Source organism: Hylaeus volcanicus, chromosome 5 (genome assembly GCF_026283585.1).
Source record: "Hylaeus volcanicus isolate JK05 chromosome 5, UHH_iyHylVolc1.0_haploid, whole genome shotgun sequence".
In the NCBI taxonomy this organism is placed as follows: domain Eukaryota; kingdom Metazoa; phylum Arthropoda; class Insecta; order Hymenoptera; family Colletidae; genus Hylaeus; species Hylaeus volcanicus.
Window position 1 is genome coordinate 26,842,997 of NC_071980.1, and position 22,134 is coordinate 26,865,130.

General features: G+C 50.2%; 1 protein-coding gene across 11 annotated transcripts in view; it reads left to right on the plus strand.

Annotated features, from left to right (window-relative positions):
* The first annotated feature begins 1,225 nt into the window (after positions 1 to 1,225).
* The window catches only part of LOC128877554 (cell adhesion molecule Dscam2), a 53,871-nt gene continuing 32,962 nt past the window's right edge, over positions 1,226 to 22,134 (plus strand). For 3 of the 11 annotated variants that reach the window (XM_054124950.1, XM_054124951.1, XM_054124947.1), the window contains exons 1-6: positions 1,226 to 1,315; positions 3,464 to 3,587; positions 6,589 to 6,770; positions 7,385 to 7,523; positions 10,457 to 10,618; positions 15,846 to 15,995. In XM_054124950.1, the coding sequence (XP_053980925.1) occupies positions 3,500 to 3,587; positions 6,589 to 6,770; positions 7,385 to 7,523; positions 10,457 to 10,618; positions 15,846 to 15,995 (721 nt within the window). In that variant the 5' untranslated portion in view covers positions 1,226 to 1,315; positions 3,464 to 3,499. Of the gene's footprint in view, positions 1,316 to 3,463; positions 3,588 to 6,588; positions 6,771 to 7,384; positions 7,524 to 8,399; positions 8,562 to 9,793; positions 9,956 to 10,456; positions 10,619 to 11,264; positions 11,436 to 11,863; positions 12,026 to 12,241; positions 12,413 to 13,675; positions 13,841 to 14,202; positions 14,365 to 15,845; positions 15,996 to 21,713; positions 21,776 to 22,134 lie in introns of those variants that run through there. The other 8 variants (XM_054124942.1, XM_054124948.1, XM_054124946.1 and 5 more) reach the window with 8 other exon arrangements.

Consider the following 22,134-nt stretch of genomic DNA (forward strand, 5'->3'; position numbering starts at 1 on the left):
TCAGCGAAAGCTGAAGAACCAAGTTTAAATAAAACTTTTTTCCGCTCTTGTCCTCGATAGTTGTATTTGCAGTAGACGCAATTTCCTGACATAAAAGTATGGCAAAACTTTTTTCTTTAGCATTCTAAAGACAACGACAAAAACATTGATCGAGAAAATGTTGACGAACAAAAAGGGAAATTAGAGACGCGCCCACAAACAATCGCTAATTAGTAATTGGAATCCGACCAAGCGACTTCCCACGTCGTCAGTTGAAATATTATATCGTGAACTCTGATTATACCTTCCGAGAAACATCTTTAAAAAATGGATATCTCCGACAACGAAATGATTTATTAACGGAACAATACTAACGTTTCAACAATACCAAGTCAATTATCAAGAGGAATGTCCAATTACTCGAAAATTTAAATACTTACAAAGTATTCTTCAAGTTAAGCGCGCTACTCGCACATTGATAAAGCAACCGCGGTTAAACGATCGACATCTGATTGGAATTGCGGGAAATGACGCAGAGCTGAGTATTGTAGAGTATACAGGGTGTCCCAAAAGTCGGGGAGGAGTCGGAAATGGGGGGTAGCTGAGACGATTCTGAACAACAATTTCCTTTGCAAAAATGTCGGATGGGGCTTCGTTAAGGAGATATTAAGCGAAAACCCTGACCAATCAGAGCGCGCGTATACCGCTGGAGCGGCCGTGGTAGCGAAGGCTACGCGCTAGGCGGCCGCGTCAATGTCCTTCGATGCACGTCGAGTCACTTGTTCGCGTACAAGCGCGGCCGCCAGCGCGTTGCCTTCGCTACCGCGGCCGCTCCAACGGTCTACGCGCGCTCTGATTGGTCGGGGTTTTCTCTTAATATCTCCTTAACGAAGCCCCATCCGACATTTTTGCAAAGGAAATTGTTGTTCAGAATCGTCTCAGCTACCCCCCATTTCCGGCTCCTCCCCGACTTTTGAGACACCCTGTATAGAATATATTATGTTAAATTAATGGTAAATTTGTTTGTTTGTCATTTGTTAACTAAATAGAGATGCGTCCAAGTCTGAGATTGTGCAAAAGTATAAGACTACGACCGTTTCCGTCGCGTGCGACAAAGGTCGACCAACCGATGCCCCACCACGTCGCGACGCAAGAGCGTACCACGACCACGACGACGACCCCCCACCGACGACCTCGAGATCCCGTGGAGCAGCCGCTCCAAAACGACGCTCCTCGCTGCACTCTTCGGTCGTCTGCGGACCTAGAGTGTTCGTTCTGTTCACCAAGTGGTGTGCGATCAGCGTGTCTCTCTGCGATTACAATCGACGTGTCGTCGGTACGTAGACCGGATTAAAACGTCGCCGTCGAGCACGCGTGAGTCACGCTCGGAAAGTAATCGAATGCTTATCGAGCGCCGTGATAACTTTGCTAAAAAAAATACGCGGTTTAGAAAAAAATCTTTCGTGGGTGTGTACGTGCGTTACATGTGCTCCTGTGAATACCGAGTGTGATCATCGCGGGTGATCGTCGATCGTTTTCCCGCGATCGAAAGCCTCGCCGAGATCTGACGTTCCTTAAATTTTTCCGAGCAGCGACAAGCCCGCTGACCAGGGATCGTTGGTTCCAAATGCTCCGAAATTCGTTCCGAGTCGTTTTCGATTGACAAGTCGATTTTTCAATCAGGAGAAGTACAAAGAACCGTGAATACCGATGCATCGCGTCGTTCGCGAGCTGAATTATTCAATAGAACTCCGAGATGATTTATCGGGCAGAGCCGGGTGCAGACTCTTCAATTGCGAGCAAATGGGGATACTTTCTTCTCGGTTCGACGCGAAGAAAAGCTTCGTTCTTTCCGTTAAGACGGGTAGTCATTGGGAGATAAACGATGCGGAGTTCACGTTGCATGCAAGGGTGGTGACCTTCCGCGGGGGGAATGAGCGAACACGGGATGTCCCAGATCCATCGTGGTACTGGCATCAGCGTCAATTAATCGAACGACGTCGCGTCTGTCGTAAAATCTGCGTCTGGAATTGCGCGTTGCGTGGTCGAGAAACATACGGGTGAGACTATCCGTGGTATTTCTGGTCAAAGTAGCCAGGCCATGCGGCATTTTATGGGGTCGGGGGCGGGTTTTCCGGATTTAGTCGAAGGCCTGACCGAGGAGCGGTGAATCGGGCTGGCCGGCGAACGAGCGGACTGGCTCGGGCAAATACCAGCAAGCATGGCGTACGCTGCACGAGGGGTAGATTGGTCCGCTCCGCACCCTGCGATCAATAAACCCACCGAGAGGGAGCAGCTCCGTGACGAGCCGCGCTACTCCTTGCTTCTGCTTCTCTCCTCTCCTTTCTCCACTTCAGCGTCCGTTCCTCTTTCGCGTTCGCTGTCTTTCTCTTACCGTGCCATCAACGATTCAGCACGTGCACAGTGTTCCGTCGGTGCGTTTGAGAAACGACCGGCAACGTGTTTCCGAGCCGCAGATCATCGCGAATCGACCGAACGCCAGAGGTGTTTGCCCACTTTCAGTTTTCGCGACTTCTTCTCTGTTAGGTATATTCGACTCCGAATCAATTTTCGAGAAATCTGCGATTCGCTAAAGGGGTTGTTTATCTATCCCAAGTACCATTCTATGATTCAGGTTGCAGACGAGCGAACAAAGTACGCGCGATGATTCATCTCGAAAAACGTTTCATTTATCTCCCGTTTTCTTCGTCTTCATTTTTTAGCCTGCTTGACACGCTAACGCACGAGGATTCTATTTTCCGCCCACGGACCACGCGTCCCAAAGATTTCCGTTGAATCGGAGCAGAGATGGGCATGATTTTATTACGCTTATTCGCTCAACCTGAAATATACTTCCATTTTCGCTGATTATTTTTATCGACGCTGTTTATCTTATCCGCTTGGTGAAACATTCCGTCCTTCTCTGAATCACAGCAGGATTTTTAGTTTGTTCCGTTTTGTTTTCGTTGCGTTGCCGCTTTTTGTCACGCAAAGAGAAATTAGATGGACGATGTTCGATGCTCGCGACGGTAGCGGTATTGGTCGTATGAGAATGTAGAAACAGAGGGAACTATCAAGTACGACCGATGACGTATACCGTTTCCGGTCAACAGCTTGCACCGGTCGCGTAGTCATGCATGACGATTTTCGCCTCGAGCTTTGGAAATATTCGGCGTAGTCTTCGCGCAACGAGCCAGCCGCTCTGGATGAACAACCGGTCGGCCTTGAACCACGTAAAGGTCGTTCGTTTCGAATATATTCGTTGGGCGCGAGCGATAAAACTCGCGCTAATTCTTTCGAGTTTAATATTTGTCTTTCTCAGTTTCGAAATGTTCGTATTAAAAATCCAACGATTTTGGAAGCGTCGCGCGTTTCTTTTCTTCGCGAGGTATGACGTAAAGAATCGGCGTGGCTGTCGCGTGTCCGTCTGCGCGCAACGCAGTGCGAGCTCGTCGTTCAGTTTTGTGTTTTTATGTGAAATCAGGTGAGAATCAGTGCGATCAAGGAAGACAGGATCAGGATGTGGCGCGATCCTCCAGGAGGAGGGTATCAGATACCGACGAAAGTCGCAACGATGTTTCTACTGGCTGTCTTGGCATTGACAAACGGTGAGTAACGACTCAAAAACAAAATCGCATTTTGTTCGCTCGAACGACCCCGTGCGTGTTGCGTTATACCTTGCCCATCGAGTCGATTGTGCATTGAGATCGTATGACGTATTACAAGCTGCGAGGTCAGCAGCTGACTCCTCGCGGTAACTCCTCTTTCGTTTAACAATCTTCCGGATGACACGTTCGATCGATAGACCGTTTCAACGAATCACGTAATTGCTATGATTTCTGTAACCGCTTCGTCGCCGCGGATATACAAACGACGCGACGTAGAAACATTTAGCCAGATCCCGGCGATTGGATTATTATTGTTATTATTATATGCACAAGGAAATCTTGTAAACAAGACTACGAATTCATCGCAGAGGCATATTAGGGAAGTATTTAAGTACAGACCACATAATCGTGCTCCGATTGCAAATTGTAACCGTAATAGCATCGGGCACTGCGCACTCATCTCGACAGGATGTTTCGAAATCGTCGAGAAAAGAAGCGTAACGAATGCAGCGCGCATAAAAAAACCAGCATCGATGATTAAATCTCTAGAAATATTGATGTCACAGCCGATAATAGAGCAGGGAATTAATCACCGGTGTGTGCTTCGCACAACTGCCACCTTCGTTGCTCCGTTTCGACCAGGAATTTTTTCCTTCGGATGGGCAGGAACCGAACAAGGGAACGCGATAGAAAATCGCTATCGCGTTGTCGATCCAATCTCGAAGCCCGACTCCGTTTCCAATCCATCGCTTCGTGAAAGGTCCACGAGGCGTAGGTAGAAACGGAGCACGGAGTGCAGCTGTCGAAGAAAAGACCAAGAAAGGTGGAGGGGCCAGGAGAGACCGAGGGAAAGGAACAGCTGCTGTTCCCCGAACGGACGCTCGTGCTTGAAAGAGAATCGTATTTTGTCGGAGCACTGTGCCGCCAGGTGAATCCTTTGATTTTGCGTCGATGATTCAGCGAAGCGTAGGGTGGCTTGGAATCGCAAGAAAAAGAAGCGCGACGGAACAACCAGTGGACCGTGGACTCCATAGCGCAGCAAATTTTGATCGTTGCAATAGAAGAGAATCTTTGGACGTTTTTAAAATTAGCCGCGCTTAAATCGAGGAAATCGATCGAAAACGCGTTTATTTTCGATACCAGTCGTGGGTCCAATTTCCGTGTGCTTTCGGTTGGGAATATTTTCGTCGCCGTCGTCCTTTTTAATCCCTCGACGCCCACATCCGTATCTCGTACGTACCCTAACTTTTACACACGGCGCCCACATCCGTACGAGTTACGGACCTTTGCAACCGGCCGCTTGCGTAGCCCGTGTGCTTAAATATGTTGCGACATCGTAACAGAGTTCGATTGGATTAGTTTCGCTGCAGATGTATCCGTAGATTCGAAATACGAAAACCTATAATTCGATCCTATTCGTTCTCCATGGCGATATACATGGTGATTGTATCTCAACGCATTCTTACGTCGTCGAAATCACTGTACGATATCGAGCACGGTCGTTTCGTGACGCCAGCACGGGCTTCGACGTTTTCAGAAGTCCTAATTATTATGGTCGTCACGATCTTTCCGGCCCCGACGCGCGTAAACGTGAGTCAGACGCGTAACCCCGCGTAGCGTGGATATAGGATACCAGTATATTATAGCCGCGTACGTGCGCGTATGTTTGCTGGAAATATATTCGATGCAGCGTGTCCGGACGTTTCAAAGCTTTCCTATATATAGATCGCAGGCCGGTTATCGACCGCGAAGAATCTCGTCTTTGATCGTGAGCGCGTAACGATGAAACTTTACGAAAAATGCTCTCACCCTGGATGATTCTCGGGTCACCGATCAATGAACCTCCTCTTCTTCCCCCGAACGTTTGCTAGAATGCTAGAGCACCGGTGTTCGCGGACAAGATGTTCGTTGAGCTCCTGATACGAACGGTGCTGCAATGGAAACCGAATTCCTGGAATCCGGTTACACACCGTCCTTTAACTCCCCGCTCGATTTCATCACGCGCATGGATCGGATCGGAGGAACGGTAATTAAGTTTACCCGTCTCTCGTGCGAGTGTAACGAGTTAAGATTGAAAAGACGAGAAAGTATCGGCGTGCGAGGGTGGATAATAAACGATCCTTTTATAAACGTTGCGAATAAATTGGTATGCATAGATCGATTTGACATCGGGACCATCATCGAGGAAAACTCGCGCGCGACGAGAGTTCCGATGAGACGAAACTTGCGAACACCTGTTCCTCGTACCTGCGCGCCTCCTGTCGCTCGCGTTAGCCGCCGTTCGGTCCGCTAACCGGTTCTCTTCTCGTGACTCGATTTTATGGCGCGGTGCGTTTATCCGTTCCCGTCGTGGTTAAGTCGGTAGGCGGTTACGCGGGAAGAAAGTGGCACAGAGAGCTCTTGTATAATCGTAAACACGCGTAAACGCGGGACTGAAACTGTATCTAAGAATAAATCGCTCCTCGAGGGACTTCCGTCTGCCCGAGAGAATCCGCGCTCGTTGTTGACACGCAACGACGTCGATCCTCGGGACCGATGATTGTACGATCGGACGCATCGGCGGCGATGATTTCGCCAAGGAGTATGGACGTTCCCGACGGAAAAGGAATCACGCATTGCTGTCTCCCTTATGGTCACGTGACGTTGATAGCATATTATTCAATAGCAGACCGACAACCTGTTGTTTGCTGCAATTGGCGACGCGCCAATTGAACGTGGGTGTCGCGTATCCTGGTCGAGACGAATGATAAGCGAAACCGAAAGACACGCAACAAAAGTTCCGTCACCGTCGACGGTGACAGTTTCGACTAATTAAATCTCTCGGACTACCTTTGCCTGCCTGCGATCGACGCGAGAGTAGCCGACCGCACCGATGTCCGCGCCGTTCGGTGGCTTCGAGTCGATCGACGCTACTCGATGCTAAAAAATTTAATAATTAACATAATAATTAGAGATTTAAATATCACTTCGTCCGTAGTAACGTTTCTTTCCTTGTCCGCAGTGGCTTACGCCGAGGATGAATCCATGGGACCTGTGTTTGTCAAGGAACCGCCAAACCGAGTCGACTTTTCAAACGGAACCGGAGCTGTCGTCGAATGCCAGGCTAGAGGAAATCCCCAACCGGATATCATCTGGGTTCGCGCTGACGGAAGTGCCGTAGGGGACGTTCCTGGACTCCGACAGGTATGTTTTTGTCTCGGCAAACTACCCGAGACATCTGTTGTTTCGGAACACCGAATTTAGGGAGTCGAATCTTGGTCGAAACGTTTGGCTTTGAACCAGATTCTGTTTCTTTCCTTGTCGGAAAACATCCATCACGGTGACGACCAAGTAATCAGCTTTATGCATGCCCCGGCAAAGCATTTAACTTTTATGATTGCAGTTAACCACTGCTACGTGCCGAATTGATTACAGAGTAAATTAGAACTACAGCCGAGGCTATTGCTGTCGTGTAAATACGCTAAGTTTCTTGTTACGACTCCCGTATATAACAATCTCGGTACAGCACACCTACTCGTCGCTTCCGTGCATCGAGCTTCGATCGGCTCTTGCGACATTGACTCCGACGTATACATACATTCCGATAGCGATCGGATAACAATCTTCCGCGACTTTTAAACGATTAATACCGTTATTAACGCGCTTCCCACTATCGAAAGTTTTGACTCCCACGAAACGCTGGTTTACCGATGCAACGACCTTACGTCACACGTTCGACCAAGAAGGCCGAATTAATTGTCGCTTGATTAACCACGAATTAGAACGCTCTTACGCGACGAAAAAATTTGTGCGTGCAGGTCTTGCCGAACGGAAACTTGGTCTTCCCGCCTTTCCGCGCCGAGGATTATCGTCAAGAGGTTCATGCTCAGGTTTACAGCTGTTTAGCGCGTTCCCCGGCAGGTTCGGTTCACAGCCGAGACGTTAACGTGAGAGCCGGTAAGTGTTATCCTCTTACCTTGAATTCCAAAATACACGGAACGCTCTCACCGTTGCCTGGCCAGCTGTCACTTTCCGAATAAGATACTAAGGCGAGAACGACGCGTCATTATAGTTTCACGATGTCTGAAGATCGAACGCCTTGCCACTGTCGAACCACAACAACGTCAACTATTAACATTTGTACGAATTATAACGAGTAGACATAATTACTTACAATTAAACAGAATTAAGACAGTCGACGATCCACGCGTAATCCATAATTGAAAATAAAAATGTTTGAAATTAGAATTAAAGCGCGTCAGTGGTAAGACGTTGAACCACAGGCCAGGCACGGTGAATTTAACAAGTCTTATTTCCAGCAGTTTCGAAAATCGAACCAACGAGCCAAGTTGTAGGATTTGGGTCGGTACGTGAACTCGCCGAGTTCAGGATACATCGGTAGCAATTATCACAGTCTCCTCGAATTTCGAGACGTAATTAGAACCGAAACTCAGTAACGCGTAATCGCTGCCGCCGCCGTTGTTTGCGAAAATATTTTCCGTTCTTCGGTCTGTGCTAATTGTTCCAGCTGTAAGAAACGTCGAATGGATAATTGTGTCCGATAGGTTCTCGTCGTTCAGCGATTTCGCTCGTCGATCACGTCGACGGTATTAGCGACACGGTGACATTCGCGATCGAAAGTTTTAATTGGTGCAACCAGCAACAATGCTGACCTAATTTCCGCGCGCAATTAAAGCAACGCGGCGCGTAGCTGCTCGAAAAAGCTTCGGTGGAAAATATTTCCAACGAAACGCTTAACGAGAGACTGGTGGGCACCGTTTCCGCGCGAAATACCGTTCTCGAGCACGCATTTCAAACGACGATATATCGCAGTGGTGGCGCAATACTACGACACAGACGTGAACAAGGAGTACGCGATACGTGGAAACAGTGCCATTTTGAAGTGCGTTGTTCCGTCGTTCGTCGCCGATTTCGTCAAGGTTCTGTCCTGGCATACCGATCAAGGAGAGGAATTCGTACCTGGAGACGATTACGGTACTTCCCAAAACGATTCGATCGTACGATTACCATTCGGCTTAAACGATCCATCGTCTTTCTCGCGAGCAGATCGCTCGCGTGCTCGCAGACGGGTAGCTTTCGATCGCGTGCACGACGCTCGCCAATAGAACTCGGTCCGAGTCTGGTCGCATCGAAGCAATTGTCATGCCGATGCGAGCCGCGAATCCATATAAAGTAGAACAATGGACCGAAAGCTCGGGTCGGTTACTCTCTGCTCGTATCATCGTTGCGCGTACGTACAGTGACCCGACAAAGTGTTGGCTAGCCTCTCTTTTTCAAATAAATTTACACGCTGAAATGATGTTTTCTATTTAATCAAATTCAAAAAAAGTATTTGCCAGCACGTATACGAATAACTTCGTTACAGAGGGTATGACGATACTTTTTGACCCACTGTGTATACGAGCAGACGAGAATATCGTCGCTCGCCTCGTTAAGGTTGTTCCCAGCACGGTGCTTTTACCGGGGAGCGTAGTGCTCAAATAATTGGAGCACATCGTCGACATCGACGTCGACGTCGACGTCAGACGTTCTCTTCCTCTCTCCCTCTCTCATTCTCTTGCTCTCCCTTGTGTGTGTGTCTCTCGTTTAAGTGTGTTCGCACATGCGTGAAAACGCACGTGCACACGGACGCGCACACGGAGAAGTCAAAGTGCACCGATCGTTTCTCGACGTGTTCTCCACCTGGATGTAAGCTCGTCTAAGCGCGCGACTGCGGCGTAAGATGCTACCACGCGAATCGATCTGCTCGGAGGGAGACGACGATACGTCACCGAAGAAGCTGTCGTCAACGTCGTGCGTCTCGACTGTGGTTCATAAAAATCGCGTCACAACGGGCACAGGGTTTCAGGAAACGATGGAATCGACGATTTTATCGATCATCGACGGAATTTCATCTCGCGGACGCGAATGACTTGTCGATCCAATTATAAACATGTCGCGTCGGTAGAATTACATGGCATGTCGGTTATTTTCATCGAATTCATTTTCGATATATCTGGAAAATCATTGACCGCGAGAGTAAATCGTTGTCCTAGAATTGAAATGGAAACGACGTTATTTACACGTTCAAGATTAAAAGTAAATTGCAAGGCTGTCTCGCCTTTTGTCCCATAAAATTATCGTGCACGACTCGGGATCGCGCGATGCGTCGCGCGTCGCTTGGAGCGTTTTAGATTCTATTATCAACGTGTGACGTACCATTGTAGTGGTGCATCAGTATTATCAATCGGAAGTCAACAACGAGTACGTAATACGCGGCAACGCGGCCATTCTGAAGTGCAGCATACCCAGCTTCGTTGCGGAGTTCGTTCAAGTGATCGGCTGGCAGGACGACCAGGGAAACTCTTTCAACCCAGACGAGAAGAACGGTAGGGAGCCGGAGGGTGGTTTTAGAGGATGACGAGAGCAGGCAGCGAATCGTCGTATGCGTTAGTCAACGTCGTATGATGATATGATTCGCGAGATTCGTTTCGGCTGCAGAGGGTTGCGCGCAAAGGAAATGTTTTCGCATCCGAAATAGACAGACCGATTCATCGAACCGTACCAGACGCTAATTACGTAACACTTCTCGGTGATTCCGTTCGAGGCTTCCGGGTGCAAGCCGCGCCCTTTCGAAAGAGTTTCGTCGGCGCTGCTCCTCCACTTGAAACACACATGCTCCATTGACAACCAACCAGAGTTTTAGTTGGTCATTTATTAAATCGAACAGTCGTTAATCCTTCCTTACGTGATTCGAACGTTCGCTTTTAATATTTTCGAAATGTACGCGACACGCGCATCCGGAATTTTTTGATGCTATCGCTTCCAAGAAGGTCGCGACAGCGTTGACAAATTACACGACGTTCATTGTGCACACGTGTTCCCTCTAGTCGTGACTCAATACTACGAAGCGGAGGTCGTGTCGGAATACGTGATTCGCGGAAATGCAGCCATCTTGAAGTGTACCATACCCAGCTTCGTAGCGGAATTCGTGTCGGTAGACTCCTGGGTGGGAAGCGACGGTTCGACCTTCAAGCCATCCAACGACTACGGTACTTCTACGGCATTCTTCGTCCCTGCCCTTTTTTCTGTCCTACTTCGTTTTCGACTCGTTTTTCCATTGGTCCCGATGTTCCCTCAGCCCCGAATCCCGAATCCCTCGGCCTGTCCCCACAAGTTTTTTTTCTGCCGGTTAACCCCGTTCCCCGCCAAACTTGGTAAAAGTTCAAAGTGGCACGTGGTAACTATTCGTTTCCGGCGCGGTCCAGTCTGGCGGCAGTTGCACGGCGGCGGCAACGCGAGGGTTAACGAACCATCAACGCCGTGGCTCTCACGCCGGGATTATATGGCTCTCTTAAGAAAATAAACGAATTAGATTCCGACGCCGACGGGTCCGCTGTACTTGGCCGACTGTTGCTCGACGGAGTCGAACGCGGACCGTTCGCCCCAATTGACTATTATTCGTGGTTCGCGCGGAATCGCAAACCGTGATTCGGAGGCTTTCGGAATGGTTCGATTCGAATGTTTCTATTAGCGTTACTACGGTTTATACGATACAAATCGATTTTCTCAAAAGCCAACGACACGTATCGACGACCTGTTACGGCTTCGACCGAATAGACCCGCGTTCGATAGAGTTCTCGAGGAGATCGGGTCGACTCGATCTAGCAATTAGCCAGCGACCTGTTTTCCGTGCAGTCGTCACGCAGCCGTATCAACCGGAGATTCTCACGGAGTACGTGATCAGGGGCAACAGCGCGATCTTGAAATGCAGCATCCCGAGTTACATCGCCGAGTTCGTTACGGTCGAGGCGTGGATAAGGGAGGACGGAGAAGTCTATCTTCCGGAGGATCCTGCTGTCGGGCAGGGTACTAAGGGTTCAAGTTAATCGGGGTTAGACACGCCTTACGGTAAATTCGCTTGTCCGCCGGCGGCACGCAAAGTCTATGGGAACTTTGCTGAGCTTTGCGATTAATCTGTTCCAACGAGCCTCTCGCGAACACCGTTCCATCGGGGGGGGATGCGTTTCGAGCTAATGCGAAACGGAACGATCGCAAAAGCAACGAACGTTTAGAAATTTCCTTTCAAACGTCACGCTTTGCGCCGCGGTACGGGAAGGTGGAGCAAGCGGTCGTAGCACCCTGAGGCGTGTCGCTCGAGTTCTGTGAATTAACGCCATCCGACTAATCCCGAACGTTTGTGTGTGTGCGTGTTTGTGTAGCGCTTCTGCGTTGATCCACACAGTCTGTGCACCTAATCGTTTAACATGTGTGTCCTGGCGTGCCCGCGCGGGCAGTCGTTTCGCAGTTCTACGTGACCGAGGCCGAGAACGAGTACGTGATACGGGCGAACAGCGCGATCATGAAATGCAAAATACCGAGTTTCGTGTCCGAGTTCGTTCAGGTGGATCAATGGGTTGCCGACGACGGAACGGTTTACACAACCGGGAACGACTACGGTAGGCGGAGGCTGTGATCTCTCGCTCTGCGAGCTTCCGAAACAATGTTCTTCCGTTTTCTGCTCCCCCTCTTTCATTTCTCTATTTCCTTTCCCCCGGACGAACGAACTCTCGGGGGATCGAACGGAATTGGACGCGTCACGCGACACCCCTTGTCGCATTTTCTTCCCGAATGTTTCGTGTCACCGGTGCCTTCTGGGAAAATGCGCGTTGCAGTGGTCCAGCAGTTTTACGAGACGAGGGTCATCGACGAGTTCGTCTTGCGCGGCAACACGGCAACCTTGAAGTGCCTCGTACCCAGCTTTGTGGCGGATTTCGTAGACGTGATCGAGTGGTTGGCTGTCGAGGACGGGTCCATGTACTCCGCGAACAGCCAAGAAGAAAAGGGTACTCCTCTCGTCTCGATTAAAGCGGGGGGGTGAAGGATATTTAGCGAGATCGCGATGAGCACGACTGTGACCCTTTCATTGTTAACGGAGCCTGTAGACGGGATTCGTCACTTGTCAGGGGCCCTCGACGTAGCTTTCAGAAACACTTTTGGCGAAAGTAATAAAGATTTTGCACGAAAATCAAATTAGACCGTTACCTATACGTTTCCGAGGTAAATCGACGAATGCTCGCGTTGATTGCCTCGTCATTCGATTCGAATTCTGTCCCGCGGCTTCACCGAGAACAGTTCCCATAACGCGGCGAACTCGATTTGCCGCCCGCGTTAAACTCCGCCAAACGAGTCCTGTCGTCGTTTTTAATGGAATTAATAAATTGAATTCGCCAGCGTGCTCATCCCTCGCGCTAGCGGCCGGCTCGCTGCGCGCTTTGACGTGCGCGACGAAGCGACGCGAGGAACGCGTCGTCGGCGTCGGTCCTCGGGGTGCACAGGATGCGCAAACACGGGGAAGGAGAAGTAGCCTGATAGAGTGGGAGGCGAAATTTGGTTGATTTACGTCAAGTTTTCGCCCTTTCCGTCCGTTGATGTAAACAAGAACGGAGGCAGAGCGTGCGGCTGGCAGTGGCCTCGTTCCTCGCCGCGATCCACGGATCAGGTTAAGTCGGGAATTAATCGGGTACGCGAACGAATCAACGTTCTCCGCGAACAGGACGATCCAGTTTCGTTCGGTTGACCACCGTTCGAAGGCATCGCGCGGTAGGCGTTCTGGAATATAATTCGCGGACAGGTTGCGGGGAGATCCAAGTGTCCGATCGAATCGAATTAATTGGACAGTTTCCGTGGTCGTCGAAAACGAACCGATTTCACATTCCGTCGCAGCACGGTGCCGTTTCGTTCGCGATTAGAGACCACGAAGCCGGAGGTGGAAATATTTTCCATCGCATATTTGTCGTTCAATCGTCGAGCAGCGAAGAAGAGTCGAACGGGGCGGGAGAATTGGGGCTGATGGTTGGCCTCGTTCGTGATTTCGGATTAGATTAAACCGGACTAATCAAACCGACGAGGAAATTGATGTCCGCTGGCTAGCCTAATTTCCATCGGCGCAAAGAGAGCGTCGCTGGCGCTGTACTCCCGTTCTCAGACGCGCACGGTTCATTGAAATTTTAATCGGCCGTATCAAAGGCCCGCGCTGCAAATCCGTCGACAAGCTGTCCTTGTATATCCTTTTTTTTTTATCCTTTCTCTGTTCGCTTTTATTGCAGTGGTCGCCCAATACTTTGAAGTTCAGGTTTACGATCAATTCGCGATTCGCGGCAACGCGGCGATTTTCAAGTGTCAAGTACCCTCGTTCGTCGCCGACCACGTGGACGTTGTGGGATGGATCGATTCGAATGGTGGTAGTTACTTGGCCGATGGACAATCATACGGTACATCGATCAGCATGGAGCACGGGTAGAGATTGAGTTGCGCGAATCGTTTCTACTTTTGCGCCGCGAAACAGAGAGCCTATGCGTTCGTTTTGTCGTCGCGAGGGCGTTCATTCTTGAATTCGTGCCCAACAGGATCCGTGAGTTTACGATCACGATAGAAGGACTTGTTCGTTCGCATTTTAGATTCCAACATTTCGCGCATTCGTAGTAAACGCAAGATGAAAAGAAAATATAGCTCGTAGGATCGGCACGAATTTTCGAATGAGAGCTCGTTGGCAATAAACGATCGCGGCACGGATACGAGGCTGTGTGTAGTTGTGCGGCTTATGGTAAAACCGGAAACCGGTGTCTGGTTGCAGTTGTCGGGCAGCGGTATGCAGTGAACGTGATGGACGAACACGTCCTCCGGGGGAACGCCGCAATTATCAAGTGTCACATACCGAGCTTCGTCGCCGAATTCGTCGAGGTTGACTCTTGGATCGAAGACGAGACCACTGAAATATATCCTAACACCGATTACGGTACACGCACACGTGCACGTTTTCATCCGGAAAATTCGGAACGTTTCGCTCTTGTTTGTTGTTTTACACTTTGCGCGCCGGCGACAGCGTGTCGCGACGCTTTCCCCCGTAAACGACGAAACTCGCGGTCTCGCCAATCGGCTGGCGATTGGAAAGCGTTTCGAGGATATTCTCCGGGACGTTAACGGGGTGTCCAGCGATTAGCGATATCCTCTGCGAATGGAAACACGCAACAGGTACGATCGCCGTAGCGCAAGGTGTAAAAGGAACCTTGATTTGCCTCGCCTTTTACGAATAAATATTTCGTCGAAGATTCGACAGAGAGTCGAACATTTGCTTTTTGGGACATTAGTCCACGTAATTTTAGACGGTGAATGTTTGAGCGCCCTGCTCGTGGCGATCGTGGGGTCGGTGAAAACGGGCTATGGAAATGAAGAAAGACGAATGGGGAATGGGATGCAGGAAATTGCTAGGAAGTAAATATGGAGCAGGATATCGAAGCCCGATGAACGAAAAGGGTGGAGTTATGTTCGCGAAGTGGATAGCGTCGTCTTTCCAGAGAGTGTTCGTTCCATCGGCCTCCGCTCGTATCTCGATCGCGTTCTCGATGATCGACCGATGACGGAAATGTGTCTAACGCGCGATGAAATCCGTTCGAAAGCCCGGATGCCCCTCGTTTCGAAAAATAAAAAAATTGATGTCGAACTATTCTTGAACTGTTCGTACGACGTTGACTGCCGCTGCTCGCGCTGTCCCAGACTTCCCTCCTTTCCGTAACTCTTCGACAGTTCCACCAAACTCTTTCAAACTTTTCTTTCCCCGTGTGGTTGCTAACAAGTAAATGGTTGTTGCTTGTAGTCGTTGCTAACCGCATGTGTCGGACTCGTTCGTCTAGCACTGGTAATTTTATAACTAATCCGATCTCTAAAGGTATCTATAAACTAAACGTCGCGAAAAGGGTTAAAAGGATTAAAGGGAATACCGTGCGTCGCTTCTTACATTTCACGGGCATTCAACGAACAATACAAGCCCGGTGTTCCCTTGGCTGTTGCTCGACGAACGGGTCTGTATTGCCAAACGATTCGTCGAACGATGAAAGCGCGAGATAGATACAGAGTCCGTCGCTATTCAACGTTCAACGAACCTGGCCAAGGTAGTAGAAGGTAATAGAGCTGCATGCGGGCCAATGTATTAATCAAGACGGCATGCATTGTACTCGTCGACACACGGTTACGTGCCGACGCGGCGGACGAGTATCGTGCGGTCGTCGGGATAATTGAATATTTCTGATTGCCGGAGGCTATCGACGCGAAGCGTAAAATGTCGTCCTCTTCCATTAAGCTGTTCCAATACCGATACGATTGGAACGTTCCGTTTGATAAAGTCAATTATCCCGCGGTAGAAAGTTACACGTTGGAGATCAGGAACGGCGCCAACTAATCTGTGTGCTTTCCTTTGTGGCTTGTGGCCGCTTTGAACAGACGGGAAATACTTGGTGCTGCCTTCCGGAGAACTGCACATTCGCGACGTTGGACCCGAGGATGGATACAAAACCTATCAATGCCGCACCAAGCATAGGCTCACCGGAGAAACTAGACTGTCTGCTACCAAGGGACGTCTCGTCATTACCGGTAAGTGACAAGAGATCGATCACAAATCATCGCGATCGAAATCACGATTCTGATTCGTTTCGTTCGCCTGCTCGTCGCGCGGATACTTTTCGAAACGGTGAACAACGAACGCGAACGTCCGCCGCGGACTTGTCTACTACGCGATTGCTTTTCAAAGATAGAAATCAGAATCGTGGTTCGGAGTTTCGAACCTGGACGTCGTGGATCGTGCGCGGTCGAGACAGAAGTCACTTTCTTTGCAACGAAATTAAGCTTTGATTCCGTCGTCCGTGTTGTCTTCGTTCGCGAATGTCTTTTTAAACGAAATCGTTACGCGAGGTACGCGAAATATTAAATTTCTATCGTACGTTCAACCGATTACGCTTTGATCGTCTACAGCGTCTCGTAAATCGTAAAGATCTGTCTGGGTTCGAAACTGTTAACCGAGGCAATTGATTTTCTGCGAAACGGAAAGCGTAATAATTCGATCGTTCGTTATCCAATCGATTTGGCTGTCAAGTTAGTGTCACCGTTAACGTATCGTGAAAAATCAATCGTCTTCGGACACGTAGTCACGTCGACATACGTGCAATCACTTGGACCAACGAGCTCGATCGCGTCAATAATTAGAAGACTCGTTCGCTCGGGCTGAAAGGCAAAGGAAACAGACGAAAAAAAATAGAAGAAAAATATTACGGGTTAATTTGTTCGAAAGGATCGAGCTCGTTGGCAAACCTGAATGCTGGGACAGGGTACCCCTGCGGGCACGCGCCACCGCCCGCCGATAATTCGACTCTTGGCATGATCGGTATCGGATGAATCAAAAAGATGTAACAAAAAGATGCAAAAGAAAGAATTTCAAAACATGAAAAAGAAAAACATGAACATTCTTCCGACGCTTTGCGGCGCCCTCACGCGATCTCCGGGCTCTGTCCTTCGCTCTCGCGTGGTAAGTTCAACGTCACATGTAATATTTCACACACGAACGTCGCAGATTCAGACACCCGCGCGCGTGGAATAGATGTGATGCTCAATGCAGCTGTCAGCCTTTAACGTCGCCTTCGTTCGTTCTCGACGAACGATATCTCATTTCGCGAGATCTCGGCAGCCTTCTATGAACTACTCTATCGCGACAAATCTGAGAGACGTACAGCTTCGTTGGGTACAGAACTATTCTACCGTCTAAGCTATCGGTCAACGATGGGTACGATAGCGATCGGCAGACCAAGCAGTCCTATCGAAACGAAGGCGATTCTATCGACTCGAGTCGCGTTCGCAAGACGCGCGATAGAATCGCGCGAATGGGATAACGATGGCCAGAGATACAGTAACGAGAATCACAGCGTCGACGAGGGGTCCGAGCAGGGTGCCCACGCGCCGCAGATGACTCTACAGTGACAAACAGTCTTTTCGTTGTGAAACAGAACCCGTGGGAAGCGTACGGCCAAAGTTTCCTTCCATGGACAACATAAACGGACTTTCGACGGAATCGAAAGGCAGTATACCGCTTCTGTGCCCTGCACAAGGATACCCGGTACCGGTCAATAGGTACGATATCTCTGATCACGATGCGCGGAATGAGCTTTCGCACGATCGAACGAAAAGGGACCCAGCCCGAGTAGGCAACCAAGAGCAGTTCCGGGGAAGGTGGAAGGGTTTTAAGATATTTCCTCGCGGTACCATAACGCGATCCTCGAATTTTCGTCAGGAATTATTCCAAGTACTTTGAAAGAGGTGGCAGCTGAAACGGTTTCGTTTCCCTCAGGGGTTCCCGGTTCCTCGCGCGGTCAGAATATCACGCGAATCCTTGCTTGTGTATCCTTCAGAACCCGTGGGCAGCGTCCGTCCAAAGATTCCTTCGACGGACGACATACGCGGATTTAGGACGCCGGTCGACGGATCTCAGGCTTTGCTATGTCCTGCACAGGGGTTCCCCGTTCCCTCGAACAGGTAGAGAATCAGTTTGAAGAATAGAAAAGAAAACGCGAGAGATCGCTGGTATGCGTCGCGGTGGCTGGAAACCGATCTTCCCGTTTGATTGCATAATCAGAGCCGGTTGGCAGCGTCAGGCCGAAATTCCCGACCATCGACGACTCCAGAAGTTTCCGAACGGTCCAGGATGGCTCGGTCACCCTCGGCTGCCCCGCTCAGGGGTTCCCTGTCTTGATGTTCAAGTAAGTTTAACCGCGACACGATCTCTGAGTTCTTGTTTCGTTTTTTCCAAAATTTTCTTGGACGTTTGGTCGCAGAACCCGTGGGAAGCGTTCGGCCGAAATTTCCCACCTTGAGCAACATAAACGGTCTGGCGGTCGTTGCGAATGGAACGCTACCCCTTCTCTGTCCCGCGCAAGGATTTCCGGTTCCATATCATAGGTACAATCTCGAGTCAGAATTTATTAAAGATCGCTAAGCGAGATTTTGATTTTCATGCTTTGGAAAATGGGCCAGAGAGCGACAAAATTAAGAGGACGATCTGAAATGTAAGTCAGCGACGTACCGTAACGGTTAACTTTGATTTCGCGATCGTTCGAGTCCGTTCAGGGGTCCCCCATCCCTCGTCCAATTGGGCGCCTTGTTCCGGTCGCGTGAATGCTGTTTGATAACGTTCAGAGCCGGTGGGCAGCGTGAGACCAAAGTTCCCGACCATCGACGACACCCGTGGTTTCCGCACGATGAAAGACGGCTCGGTGACGTTAACGTGCTCCGCTCAAGGGTTCCCTGTCCCCGTGCACAAGTAAGTCGAAGCTCGGCGAAGCCTGCAAGCTGCCGAATCGTCACGCGGTAAAGTTTTTCATTCGACGACGATTCGCAGAGCCCGTGTCGAGCGCGCGACCCAAGCTCTCCGGTACGATCAACTTGATTGGACTCTCGACGAGGACGACCGGAAGTTTGCCGCTTTTCTGCCCTGCGCAAGGATTCCCGGTTCCGTCTTATAGGTAGGGCGCCTGTTGATGATCTCTTTCGAGTCGCGAGCCGCGATTACAGTCAAGGATCCAAAGTTGGAAGCTCGTTAGCTTCTACGCCGTCGCGGTCTGTTTCTCTTCGCTTCGTCGAGACGAAAGAACTTGGTAGGATAACTGCTGCTCCCAACACTGACAGAGACGGTGGATCGGTGGAGAATTTCAACGAAAAGTTCGTCACGCGTAGCCTCGGTATAATAAGCACGAGAAAAGATCGTTTCGTCGCGAGAACGCGATTCCTTCGATTCGTCGTGTTCTCCCCAATGGGCTCCCTGTCCCCAATCCTCCGTACACGGAATGCTGACGCGTTACTGCCGTTTCTTACGCGCTTCTTTCTCCTGGGACTTGTCGCAGAACCTGTGGGGAGTGTGCGGCCCAAGTTTCCAACGATGGACAATTCTCGCGGATTCGTCTCGAGCCTAGGAGAAACTCTGCCTTTGCTGTGCCCTGCTCAAGGATTTCCGGTTCCTTCGCATAGGTGGGAATTCACGCGGCATTCTATTTGTACTCGTATAACTGGAAACAGTTACGGACGAGGAGTTTCAGGCGTTGATTTGCTCGGGACCAGATTCGATCACCCTGTCCTGGCGTTCGGTGAAGCAAATAGATTCGATGATCGCGTTTGCATCGGTTTTCTCTCTTCCGTAGAGCCAGTGGCCAGCACGAAACCGAAATTCCCGATGACGGAAAACTCGCGTACATACACGGTTCGCTGCGATCTTCCGCTCACGCTGATGTGTCCGGCACAGGCTTTCCCCGTTCCAGCTTTCAGGTACAGAGAACACGGGATTCCTGATAACAGAGTCGAACGGTCAAACTTTACGCGCGTATCGATGCGTCGCTTGGTATCAAAGAATTCTCGTTACCTCTTTCTTGCTGTCTCCCGTAGAACCCGTCTCAAGCGCTCGGCCGAAATTCCCGTCGTTGGCCGACTCGCAGACGTTCAAAGTGACGCTCGGTGGTGCGATGACGTTGCTGTGCCCTGCCCAAGGGTTTCCCGTTCCATCCCACAGGTAACACACCTCTAACCTTCGACATCTCACGCGAATCACGTAACTTTTCCGTCAGAGCCAGCATCCAGCGCGCGACCCCAATTGTCTGGACTCAGCGATCTTCTAAGGTTCAGCGCGTCCTCGTTAAAGAGCGTCACCCTTCTATGCCCCGCTCAAGGATTTCCGGTTCCTTTTTATAGGTAGGCAGTGGAACATGTTATTCCTTAGAACCATACCAAGAAGCGTTCATTTGCGATAAAGGGGAGTCCCTATTCCAGCATATTCAAAGATTCTGTCTAGCTTCCTCCTTACTCACGACCTTCGGACCATCTCGCGTTCTGTTTTTAGAACCAGCCTCCAGTACCAAGCCACAGTTTCCATCCGTGAACGACGTCGGATTACGCGTAACGAAAGGCACAGGGTTTTCGTTGCTTTGTCCCGCTCAGGCGTTCCCAGTCGCCACGTTTAGGTAGGTCGATATATCCGTCGTCTCGGGTGCTCTGCGTCGCGGAGAAAAATACTCGAGTCTCGGTTGTTCTCCCCTTCGCGGAGCTTCACCCTGTCCCAGTATATTAGGCACGTCGGCAGAAAGGAATCCGTGACTCTATACGGGCCTCGTCTTCTTGGAAATGAAAGCGAACGCGACGTTTGCGATTACTTTGGCCGCTCTTTTCGTCCACCTTATCGTTCGAGTTTAGGCGATCGTTCCTTCTGGCCCACTTTCATTTCTAGAGCCCGTCGGCTTCGCGAAGCCAAAGTTCTCGACGATCGACAAGAGCCGGACGTTCGAAGTTCCGGAAGCTGAGGGTCTCCCGTTACAGTGTCCCGCTCAGGCGTATCCTGTCCCAGTCTTCAAGTAAGTTCGCGAAGAAGGCGTACAGGGACCGTTTGCATCCCTCAACGATCCCCTTGACGAAGATAAATTCGTTTCCCGTGTATGACGCAGAACCGGTGTCGAGCTCGAAACCTAAACTAACCGCCATGGACGTGAAATCCACGAATCCTCGTGCGATGCTCGGTACCATTACCACCCTACTGTGTCCCGTTCAAGGATTTCCCGTGCCAGCATTCAGGTAATTCGTTTTTGGAATGCTTGGTTCGTCGCTCTGGGCCTCTCGTGGATCGATACTTTCGTTGGTGGGTACAGCACCGTTTCGTTTCTCGGATAAATCTGCGTTAGGGATACTTGAAATGGTATCGCTTCCGCGCACGCGGTTGTCTTCTTCCCTTAGAGCCCGTGACCAGCGTCAAGCCGAAGTTCCCCATGACGGAAAACTCGCGCACCTACACCTCGTTCATGGTGCGGCGCGATTGGCCTTTGACTTTGTCCTGTCCGGCGCAAGCGTTTCCAGTTCCAGCCTTCAGGTACTCGAAAAGTTGTATTTTGGTCCGTTAAATATTACGGCGCGTTGATGCATGGTCGAAGGAATCGCGTGAAGCATTAGGTGTACAAATAAAACGAGGTTTCGGAAGTCTTTCATTCGAGCAGGGTTACCCAGTCCCAGGTCCAGGGGATCGAATCGTTAGCTGAAAGTGATTAATTTGCTCGTCAGAACCGGTGTCCAGCGCGAAGCCAAAGTTCACGAACGCGGACATTAAAGTGGTGAGACCGACGCCAACCTCCAGCGCGGTGTCGATGACTTGCCCCGCTCAAGGGTTCCCTGTCCCCATCACGCGGTCAGTAGCAGCTTATCCGTCTTAATAGATTTTCCTGTTGTTCTCCAGAGCCTACCTCTAGCGTAAAGCCAAAACTACCGACCATTCGTAAAGTCGAATTTGTGGACGCGAGACTCAACGAGGCGATGAGTTTGACGTGTCCGGTGCAAGGTTACCCTGTTCCACTTTCGAGGTGAGACATTCAATCGCGCGCATGTACATTGGACACGTCCGGCGCGCGCAAAACCTGTGATCGATACAATTTCCCAATCCTGTACGGTGTGTCGATTTCGAATGACTTACGGTAGCCTTTCGCGGCCACCTGTCCATTAATTCTAATTTCTCTCTCGCTACCTCGCACCGCCGCTTTCCAGGCGTCGGCCCGAATGAAACGTGATTCCCGGCAGCGCAATATTTTTCCCAGAACCTGTTGGATTCAAGTCGCCCATTTTCTCCACCGACAACAGCCTTAGTAAATACGCGAGACGCAGGGGCACGAGCGTGGTGCTCGCGTGCAGCGCTCAGGGATTCCCCGTGCCAACGACCAGGTAA